Genomic DNA, 11,694 nt, shown 5'->3' on the forward strand with positions numbered 1-11,694 from the left:
AACAGTTTTATGTTGATTACCACGCAGTTAATGAGTCTTAACATCATTGTAATACAAAACATTTTGTTTTAAAAAAATCACAATTTACAAAGTAGGTTATTTATTTGAGTGTTTTATTAACCTTTCAATCAATGGTGACAGTAAACACATTGGGTCATCTGAACTGAATGACACTACATGTGATAATAAATGTCATGGGCACACGCAGCTTTGAGGACTTAAGTTTCATATTATTTTCTAGAGGAGGTTGAAGGTTTCTAATCTATCCTGGCACACTTGTTTTGTGTCACAATGATTAAAAAAAACAAAAAAAAACAACATACAAACCCAAGCATACAATTACTGGACAATATATTCATTATTTATTTGTAATCACATTATCAAGGGTGTTTTAGCTCATTAAAATAGTAACACCATATGCAAAGTCAAGGCCATGCTTGAATGGCAGAATGAAAAATACCTAACAGGTGAGATGAAAGGCCTTTTTCACACACTAAAGTTTAATTTGTCACAGTAGGATAAGCACATGTGTAAATAAAGAAATGAATGACATTTAGCAGTTTTGATTTCAGGGTCATGGTATTGTGCATGCTGGCACAGTCACTCTTACTGGGACACTTTTATAGAATAGACCCATTGATTGTGTTTTTACTCGCATGCATTTTTCCTACTATGACAAGTCAAAATGTCTGCTGCTATAACCAGACATCTCTCAGATGTCTTTTCCCTCTGGAAGCACTTTTGGCTGAGAAGCAGCTTATTCATCACTTGAATCATTGAGGTAAAACTTTGAGCAGCATCTAGAGCATGCAACTTTAAGTGGCATCGCTGCTTGCATTAAACTTTACTTTTTCTGAGAGATGAACAAAAGCAAATGCAAAAAAAGACTGCATCAGTAAGGAGCCCTTATCTTATAAGTAATGTAGTTACAAAACTGCTGGTGTTATTGTATTATTGGAGAAGACAGGAATTCCCAAAGGTTTATCCTTGGCTCTTTTAAATTACGATAAAAGAACAAGGCTTTTATGTAAACTTGATTTGTTCCCTTTTAAAATCAGTGTTTTAGACTTTGTCAGGCCCTTGTTCAATGTTAAGTCATTGTGTCTCAGAAGTAAGATTTAAATCAGTTCAATCGATCAAAAATCTGTTACAAAACAATCAAATCCAGTCATCCCTTCAGTGTAAAACATAAATGCTAAACTAACATCAATGTCACAAAGTTTGCCTCTGATGTTGCCTTATCTCATTGTGCACCAGGTTGATTTTGGTCCACCACTACTTCTCCAGGGAGATGACACTTAATCCTTTTAAAAACCTGTCACGATAAACAGTTTCATCTGCAGTTGGTCAGTAAGGGTTATTTCCACCCTTGTTTTTATGGTTTGAGTGTTAACTTTGGCTGCACCATGGTTACAATCCCAATCAATGAGGACATCAAACCACAAAACCCCACCACTCCTGCATTAGACTGGTATATACCCAACCTGTCTAGGGGAATGAAGAGGTCACATACATTTTTCAGCGTGTCCAAGGCAACAGCAGGATGCGATTTTAGGCTATCCAACAGCAGAAAGATAAACGCATCCAGCTGAGGAACGACAGCTTCCGCTACATCAGGACTCTCATCGAGATGCACCTCCATTTTCTCCCTAAAGTGTTCATCTCTTGCTCTCTGTGCCATTAACTGGACTACTACGTAAAAATCTCTGGTCAGACTCATAACTAGCGAGAGGAAGTAGCAGCGAGAGGAATTAAGGCTCCAGCGCTCCTTGTCGATATCACGGATAAGCCCGACACTCCTGGCCCAAAGTACATTGTCACAGATAAAGTAGAGGGCGCGGTTGATGTTGGCTGCAGAAAGGCACATGGACAGCACTCGGTCAGAGAGTTTCATGGTTCGCCTAGCAGCTTCAAGGGAATTGATTGTGTTTCCCAGCCTGAACACTGACAAAGGAGGAAGAAAAAAAGGATATTAGATCAGAAATCAATCTAATACGAGATGTCAGGTCATCATTTCATAGTAGAAGTCCACTGAGGAGAGCAGTTAAGCATATATGAACCAAACTACAGTGTCTTTAATCTTATTACATTTGTCCCTCTGGGGGAAAGAGCATGGTCGTCACTTACTCGGCATGTTTTACATACTGTGATGGCATAAAGCATAGTATTATTCTGATATTTTTTAAATTAATTTTGACATATATATTGTTTAAGCTAAATAGTACTCAACACTTCAAAATAATATTAACGCAGAAACATTAAAAAAAGATCATTTCGAGGTATTACAAAGCTAGCTACATAAGCTACATCATATTAATGGAGGGGAACTTTATTTCAAAATATGACAGAAACAATTGCCAGACCTATGAGAGGAGCCTCAAGCTCTGTATTTGACCTGTTCAAAGTTTAAGATGGGACATAACCTCTTCCACCCAGCACGTGTGAGATGGTGGCATTACTTCCTTACATATAAGGAGCATCAGATGTTTAGCCTTGAACTTCCATTCTCTCTACTGGCCATCAGGGGCGAGCTGCTCTGGTTGCAAAAAGAAGTCTGAATAGAAGTCTATGAGAAAATGACACTACTTCCCACTTGATAGATCACCTAAATTAACATTGTTAACATGAGTTTGAGGTCTTAATCTCTAGTTTCAAGTCTCAAAAATACAGCATGAAGTTCATTTAGTAAATTATGGTCCCATTTAGAGTAAAATAGGCCATAAAGCCGGGTATGCTTTAGGGTGATTGAAAGGTCTCTCCAAGAGCCGTATAGGACGTCTCTATTGCAGCGTCACTCCTCCGCACTACAAATATGGTTTCTTCCAATCACTGGTTACAAAAACCAAGATGGCAACAGACAAAATCCAAAATGCCGAACTCAAAGCTTCAAAATCGCAGTCCACAAACCAATGGGTGACATCAATATGACTACTACCACTTCTTATACACAGTCTATGCTCCAAACAAGGGTGGAGTTTGACCAGTTAACTCGCAGGTAGATGTTACTTATGCAAAACATTAAACTGCAAAAGCCGATGTCTAACACATATTGATGATGATTGAACCAATATAATTCCTGCCTGCCAATTGAATCCGATAAAGTTATTCCCAACTCCTTATCCCACCGCCTCATTAAATGATTAAGTGATGGGGGAGCAACCCTCTGAATATTATCCTGTAGTACAGACACTGATTCCTCTGCCAACGGGCTCCATTCATCTATCCAGGTACTCTGTGGGGTTGTTAGAGAGAAGTGTGCTTTGACATAACTATGTACCCGTAGATATCTGAAGAAACCTGACATGGGACTATTAAAGATCTCTTTAACTGCTCAAGAAATAGAGCTCCCTTCCTTGAAAAGGTCTTTCACACAGCTGATCCCTCTCCTGTGCCATAATTGAAAAGATGGATCTGTGGAAATGGAGTAAAATTGACATTTGCCAGAATACAGAAGGTATTTAAAGCTTGTTTATGTTTGAAATTAATTCTGAACTGAGATCACATCTTTAGAGAATCATGAATAATTGGGTTATTCATCCAATAGCGTTTACTTTAGGCTAGTGGGGCACAAATAAAAGAGCAAAGTAATGATGGATTACTTGAATGCTGCTCCATAAGAGACACAACTGGAGATTCGTCATCTGGTAAATCTGGGACTGAAGAAAAGCAGCAACATGTGGATGTTCGCCGCAAAATAATAATCCAAACAATTGGATAAAGAGAGCCCACCCTCCCCATTTTGTCTTTCCAAATATTTCTTCCTTATATGAGGGGAGTTTTTATTCCAGATAAATGTAGATGTCACTTATTGAATTCTTTAAAAAAGGATTTAGGAATAAAGACTGGGAAATAAAAATCTGGGCCTGATGGTCATTTTTACAGAATTCCGTCTACCAGCTAGTGACAATAGGAGGGTTGACCATCCATCAATCGATTGTTTTGCCTTATTAAACATTGTTTTAAAGTTGCTTTCCAACAGATCCTTGTACTTGTAAGTGACGCAAACATTTAAGTGCTTAAAGTTCTCTTTAACGACATGTGACGTGCTTTATAATTTATGGGGAATAGAAACACGTTAGTTCTCCCTTTATCTCCGTTTTTAAAATGGTGACACCTGCATGTCTCCTTCACCAAACTATTCCTGAAGCCAGACAGTCCAGACATAGAGGCAGGAGAGCCCTGTGACTGTCACTCTGATGCACAGTGGAGATAATTAAGTGGTGCATAAACAAAGTCTGGCCTGGTTCATTCTGAACCTGAGAGGCACAAGGTCTTTCTTGCCTGACCTTGCTCTAAAGCAGTGGTTCTCAACCTTTTTTCAGTGATGTACCCCCTGTGAAATATTTTTTCAGCCATGTACCCCCTAACAAGCGCAAAGCATTTTTGGTTGAAAAAAAGATGTAATACACAGCGCTCTGCCATCAGTGTCTGATTTATTAAAAACTGTCAACACTGAAGATTGCATTGATGCATTGAATTCAGTTCATGAACTTACAATGATATTTCATTGAATATTTATTAAATAACTATTTTTCAAGGATTTTTGAATGGATGCTAATTTTAAATATATTTAAAAAAATCTCACGTACCCCCTGGAGTGCCTTCACGTACCCCCAGGGGTACACGTACCCCCATTTGAGAATCACTGCTCTAAGGTATCGCCCTATCCTTCATTTCTATGTGAAGCTTGTGTCAAGTCAAGTCCCCAAAACAGTATAATTAATAATAAAACCACAGTGTTGACAATAAGATGACTCATACATATTCTGACAATTCAGCATTTAATGATAAATTGGAAAAGTGGACTGCAATTAAACTCATCACATAGACCCTTCTAGAACCTTTGTGTAAAGAACAAGTTGTATCGACATGTTGTCTACTTAACTGCAACACAGTCTGTGTTTGGCCTGTAATAACAAAATGAAAAGAAAAACTAATTTAACCAAAGAGTGTCAAAGTTCAGGGTTCGGGTTGTAAAGTAAACCTATCTATGAGCTGTCAAGGCCGTCTTAGGGTAATCAGTTATACAGCCACAGTTGGTGAAGGTCTGTGTGTGAGTAACTCACACACTGTCTAACACAGACTTCAACAGAGCAACAAACAGCCACTTATCTGGTCAAAGCCCATGACTGAGGTAAACAGATGCCAAAGACAATGCTAAATTGCCAAAGAGTACAAAGTTCAGCGCAATTCGTGCTGGACTTTCACAGAGCACAATCAGATGTGACCCCTGACACACTTTTATGAACATCCTGAGATAGATGTTGTGTACAGATTGTTCATATGCTGGATAAAGATAATAAATGTATTGCCGTAGCCGCAAAAAAGAAACATTGTATGAAATTTCATTGATTATTCACATTGAGCATCTTGTCAACTTAACATTGGTTCAAGGCAAAATGGTTGTATATATTATTGTTTTTGCAGTTGCTTTGGGTCAGATTGTGTCAGCATTGAAAGAGAAGCAAACTAAATACTATTGATGCTGATTTGATGGTGGGATAATGTATGCAGGTTGTCTTAGCAGAGGTGGGGAACCTTTCCTGAAATAAAGACCACCTTCACTAACATTATTTAAAAAATGTAAAACAATTTAACAAAATAAAATATTTACTTTCAGGGAAAAAGAGCAGAGGCGCTTCTTCACGGGTAGGCACATTTAATGGCTACTGTTTATGCTGTCATCTACTAATTGAACTGAACACAAGTCAAGATGTGTAGAATCTGGATGGCGTACTTCCTCTGCAAAACAATTTTCTGAGGTAAACCCTGGTATATAAGTAAAAGGTTGGAAGGCTATGCAACAAAAGTCTCGCATTTTGCTCATTTGTTACATTACACCACACTATATATATATATATATATATATATATAATTTTTTGTTTACAGTACAGTCATCAATCAAAAAGTCACAACTTTAGAATGACTTCTAATGTTCCTTCAAACTGTACAACCTTTTCTTGATTTGCATGACCATGGAAACCCAATGCGATGCAATATGCGATTGTTAAACATTTCTTAAATTAGCATTTAAAAAGTTTCTGTACTTTACCACCAAATGTTATAGGTCACTTAGGAACAATTGTCTAGAACAAGCTTTGTCTTATTCTTCTCTTTTCTATTCAATTGAAGAAACTAAATTTCCTGGAACAAAGTTTGCAGTTCCTAATTTGAGGTTATTGAATTATTGACAATACATGGGCTGGATGGAAGCTGGAGAAGTGAAAAAACTTAAGCAGTTATTTGCTGCGACTCTGCTCCTGTCTTGTGGCCTTGTTGATGAAGTATCATTGTTTTCAGAGATAATCAGCGGGAAGATAGGGTTTTGAGGACAAAGACCAAGTGCATCAGACCACAGTGCTAATATATATATATATATATATATATATATATATATATATATATATACACACATATACATATATATATATATATATATACACATATATATATAAACATATATATACACATATATGCTTGTTTAAGATAAGGAGATATATATATATACATATATATATATACTATATATATACATACATATATATATATACATATATATAATAATATATATATATAGGTTACATATATATATATAGTCATATATATAGAATGACATAATATACACACATATATATACACACATATACATAAACACATATATACATATAAACATATATATATACACATAACTTATATACAACTTTATATATTCTTCTCTTTTCTATACATATATATAAAATAGTTCCTAAATATATATATAAACATATACAGTGGGTACGGAAAGTATTCAGACCCCTTTAAATTCTTCACTCTTTGTTTCATTGCAGCCATTTGCTTAAATAAAATGTTCATTTTTATATATATAATGTATATCAGCAACCCATCTTGACAGAAAAAAACAGAAATATATAAATTTTGCAAATTTATTAAACATACATAATTTATTATAAAAAAGAAAAACTGAAATATCACATGGTCATAAGTATTCAGACCCTTTGCTCAGTATTGACAAATATATTTTTATATATATATATATATATATATACATGGTCATATATATATATATATACATATATATATATATATATATATATATATATATATATATATATATATACATATATATATATATATATATATACATATATGTATATATATATATTAGCACTGTGGTCTGATGCATAATAATCTGAAATCAACAGTCTTTTCACTCCGTGACAATTTCAGACACTTGGTCTTTGTCCTCAAAACCCTATCTTCCCGCTGATTATCTCTGATGGAAAAGATAAAAAAGGGAAAAAAGCATTTATCGACCTAAAATGGTTTGCTAAATCCATCTTCTCAGATGTGTGCACTTGTAGTTTTACGTATACATCATAATTGTAAAGTTTTTGAGGACTGTGTTTTGGACATGCTATATGAAGACAGCCCTTGGGGCCCAGGGAGATTTAAAAAAGGGGCATTTTTCACCCTTTAGACTAAAAAAAATGATAAAAAAAAAATATTATGGGATTAATCCAAATGAAAGTTATTAATGTTTGCATCCCCACAGTGAGAAGGTACAACAACAATGTTTTAATGGGAAATGGAGGGCAGCAATGTCTACACTGTGTGTGTATACTCACCTGCAAATATTATTAGTGACTAATGGCATAATGCACTTGAACATGTTGAACTATAATAACCTTTAAAGTACAGTCTCATGGGATAATTCTTAATTATTGTATTGCATGTTGAGCTGCTTCACAGTCACAGGTATACTCACATTTTCGTCCAGCGCTCATGTTGGTTTCCAGACTTTTGAGTTTTGCCACAAGGTCCTTTCTTTCTGGGTTGTTTCGGAGTAAATATATCGACAGTGCACATGCATATTGGGTTGCCCTGAAATAAAGATAAAGACAAAGAGTAGGAGAGAAAGTACAAAGTTGACGTTCAATTAAGAGCTCTCTGCACTCTACTCTACTTTTGTTCCACGCTGATCTAGGAACGTTTAATTAACTTTTCTGTCAATAAAATACAAGGTGGACAGTTACAGTGCAGCTCACAAAACACTCACCTGAATATTCGGTCCCTTCCTTGGCTTTTGCTAGTGAATTGTATGACCGCGTCCATGGTTAAATCAAACAAGGACAGCTTGTTCTCGTCGGCCGAGACAGAGAACAACAGACGTACCCGGCGGAGACACGTTTGTTAAAATGTCAGTAACTTGTATTCACTTTAAATATTGGCAATGGTGGATCATCTAACGTTGACAATTAAAACTGAAACAGATAATCACAATTTTACAAACTTCTTGCACGATCACACTTGGCTAATTTCTCGGTCGGTTTGGACAATCAACACAGCTGAGCCAAAAGTGCTTGTTTCACTCCGGTCAGTTTAGCAAACGGACCAAAAGCCGAACCGAGTTTGTCGACGGACCAGGAAGTTACTATTGGTTACTATGGCAACTCTACATTTTGCCGAATACTAATCGCAGTTGAAAAAAAAAGAAAAGGTTCACAAAAGCACATTGAAGTACGAGTCAGTTTATTAAAAATCATTACAAAATATATTTTTTAATACACATTTGTATAAAACAGAATAAAGGTGGATTGAAGATTCACTATGTTATTGAAAGTAAAATAAATAAATGTGTGTTTTTATTCATTCTTATTAGATACAACGTAATTTACGTCACTTAAAATGACCAAGACAAAACATGGATTTTAGTTATTATTATTTATTATGCATTTCTTTAAAAAAATAATGTAAAAAAATGTATGATAAAGAGAGATGCAGCTTTTTATTACAAAGGCAGATTGCTGTATGTGAATAAGTAGTGGAAGGGATGCATATTATTTGTTAATCTAATGTCTGTGCAGAGATTTGTGACAGTTCTCATGAATTGAATGGACGAGTTAGGCTGCTACTGTTAACTGGAGTTACCCATCAATCAAACACAGAATATCATTATATATTATATCTTATTACAGTCACTGTGTCAGTTCACATGGTTGGAGGGGAATTTTAATGGCCATAAATGAGTGCTGTTAACTTAGAGAGTACTTAAAATGTCGTTATTTGTGATTACATTACATTACATTACAGTCATTTAGCAGACGCTTTTACCCAAAGCGACTTACAGTCAGTAGTATATTACATATCATTCACCCATTCACACACTGATGACAGGCTACCATCAAGGTGCCACCATCAGACTCTAACTAACATTCATCATCCAGTCCACACCGATGGCAAGCCTTCAGGAGCAACTTGGGGTTAAGTGTCTTGCCCAAGGACACATCGACTGCCGAAGCCGGGTATCGAACCACCGACCCTCTGATTGGAGAACTACCTTGCTCTCCACTACACCACAGCCACCCCATGTGATAATGTTTTCAAGTCAAACACGCCGTTCAAGTGCAAGCTGACCTACTTTGCATATATAACTAAATTTAATCAAAATCCAGCCTCCACAAATCTGCAAATAAACCATGAGTTTGGAAATATTTTGGCAGTGTAAACTCAAGAGGGCATTTTGGGGAGAGAGATACCTTTCTTTCAATTACCGCAGTGAAGACTGGGAGGATATAAGAAGGTTAAACACTGACAATTGCAGTTCTGTTTATGTTGAATAAAGCTTTGTCACCAGTTACCAGTGTGAACTTTGTTGGAAGGTGAAATTATCATTTCTTAATTTGGTGTGTACATAAATGGCAACAACATCAGCCTTATTAAATCATATTGTGATATTACGAATTTGCATAGCTTTGAGGGGGAGTTATTATTTCAGAGTAACTGATAGATTAGTCAAATGTAGTGATAAAAACATACAGCTCTAGTCACAAATAGAATATTATCTGACTGCTGAAAGGAAGATGTTATCCTAAAAATGAACTTGCGTCCTTTTTGTTTACACACTACCGATATGATTTGAGCCTTTGTTGTTTTTAATAAGTAGCCTGATTGGAGGACATGTGAAAGGTTCTGGGATTTTCTTTGTGAAAGCTTGGTGAGGCTATCATGACTTGAGAAATATATTGAATATCACTAACGATTGTCTCCACTGTCAACGGTTTGTCCATGGCCAGTGTGTCAACTGCTAAATAATCTGTCTAAAAATCCACATATTCACTCCTCTATTATGGATGGGTTTAAAAGTCAGGCTCAAATGTAATGTTTCCAAATCCCAGGGGGCTCTTTATAGATGAAGCCATTGCAATATCAGCTTGACTCATTTCCATAGAAGTAAAGCCATTGTAGTTGTGGTCTGGGCTAGAACAAGTGACCTTGAAATGAAGTTTTATGCATGGTCGCTTTTGATGAATGTTTTTTTTCATATAGAGTATATCTTAAATTATAATTTTTAATTTCACCGACTAATGTATAATCTATTTGAAGAAAACTTCAGAGTATGTCTTTGGATGACATTTCAATGCTGCCTGCCAATCAACACATTTGCCTTGTTTCCACAATCAGAACGACTGAAACTAGATGCAGTGGGCAGCTCACTGTTACGTTTAATTATTTAAAGTAATGCATACAGTATTTTTTTCCAACGTCGAAAAGTTTAGTAGAAGATGAGATGACCTTCCAAGTGTTTATATTGGCTCAGTATTTCCACTGAAGAGGAAAGTTAATTTAGCAACAGGTTATCAAGAGACTTAGCCGATATTAAAAGTAGAGATATGATGAAAAATAAATGAGCAAGATGATTAAAAAGTGTGCCAACAAATATGTCATTCCCCAAAAGGAAGTTCTTGGATGCACAGTGTTACTTGGCCAAAAAGAAAGTCGGACAATAAATATTTAATCTTATGGAAATATGAAATGAATCATTCACTAATAATGCAGTCAATTGCAGTAGTAATCACCTTTCAGGGTTGATAAGAAGAAACAGATAAATAAATATAATTTGCCTTAAACTGAAGACATTCATTGTGTTTTTGAAATATAATCATTAAACCATGTATATTGAACATGGCTTATTTTGGTTTGATGGTTAACACTCATTACATAACAGTGTGCTCGTAGGCTGAGCTGGGACTTTTAACCATGTATCACTTTGCAGGCTAATAACTGTTAATTATCTACCTGGTCTCGGTAAAATATAATGACTACCATTATATTTCCACTCAGTTCATTCAAACGCAGTGAATTACATACATTTTGTGAATAACATACATTTTGAAACAACCCATACATTCTGCACTTGAGTTCCTGCTTTTGTATTTATTGAGCAAAAAATTACTCAAAGTGAAATTTCACTATTTCTTGAATACATCCAAACAGAAAATCCATATTCAATTAAGTACTCTCCATGGTTACCTTCATGTCTTTACAGAATGAGAAAGCTTTTTCAAGATAGCCTTGTGAGGGAGAAGAAAATTGAATATAATATCCTTTGATTTAACCATAAAAGCACAACTGCTGACCATTTTGAAATTCTTATCTTTCCCAGAGCATTTGGGTATAATATGTCATTAAAAGTCAATTTTGAGTGAAAGTAAAATTACTGAATTTTACAAGATGTGTTTTGGGTTAAGGACATTATAAAAGGGTTTAGTATATGGGTTTATGTACAAAAGTAACTGAATACAAGTGCAACCACTGCCATAACATTTGAGTTCAGACTGTGAACTCAAATCTTTGTCAAACGTTTATTTTTTCTTACTTTATGAAATGATAGAATTTCTCATTTATGTTCAATAC

At 35.4% G+C, this 11,694-nt stretch overlaps 1 protein-coding gene across 1 annotated transcript; it reads right to left on the bottom strand.

Annotated features, from left to right (window-relative positions):
* Positions 1 to 116: 116 nt before the first annotated feature.
* Positions 117 to 8,361, bottom strand: pex11a (peroxisomal biogenesis factor 11 alpha). Its single transcript, XM_054620502.1, has 3 exons — positions 8,057 to 8,361; positions 7,766 to 7,881; positions 117 to 1,944 (listed from the first exon to the last, which is right to left on the bottom strand). Exons 1-3 carry the CDS (start codon positions 8,110 to 8,112, stop codon positions 1,376 to 1,378), a joined length of 741 nt encoding a protein of 246 aa, XP_054476477.1. The 5' UTR covers positions 8,113 to 8,361; the 3' UTR covers positions 117 to 1,375.
* Positions 8,362 to 11,694: the final 3,333 nt, after the last annotated feature.

This window comes from Anoplopoma fimbria, chromosome 19, assembly GCF_027596085.1.
Source record: "Anoplopoma fimbria isolate UVic2021 breed Golden Eagle Sablefish chromosome 19, Afim_UVic_2022, whole genome shotgun sequence".
Taxonomy (NCBI): Eukaryota; Metazoa; Chordata; class Actinopteri; order Perciformes; family Anoplopomatidae; genus Anoplopoma; species Anoplopoma fimbria.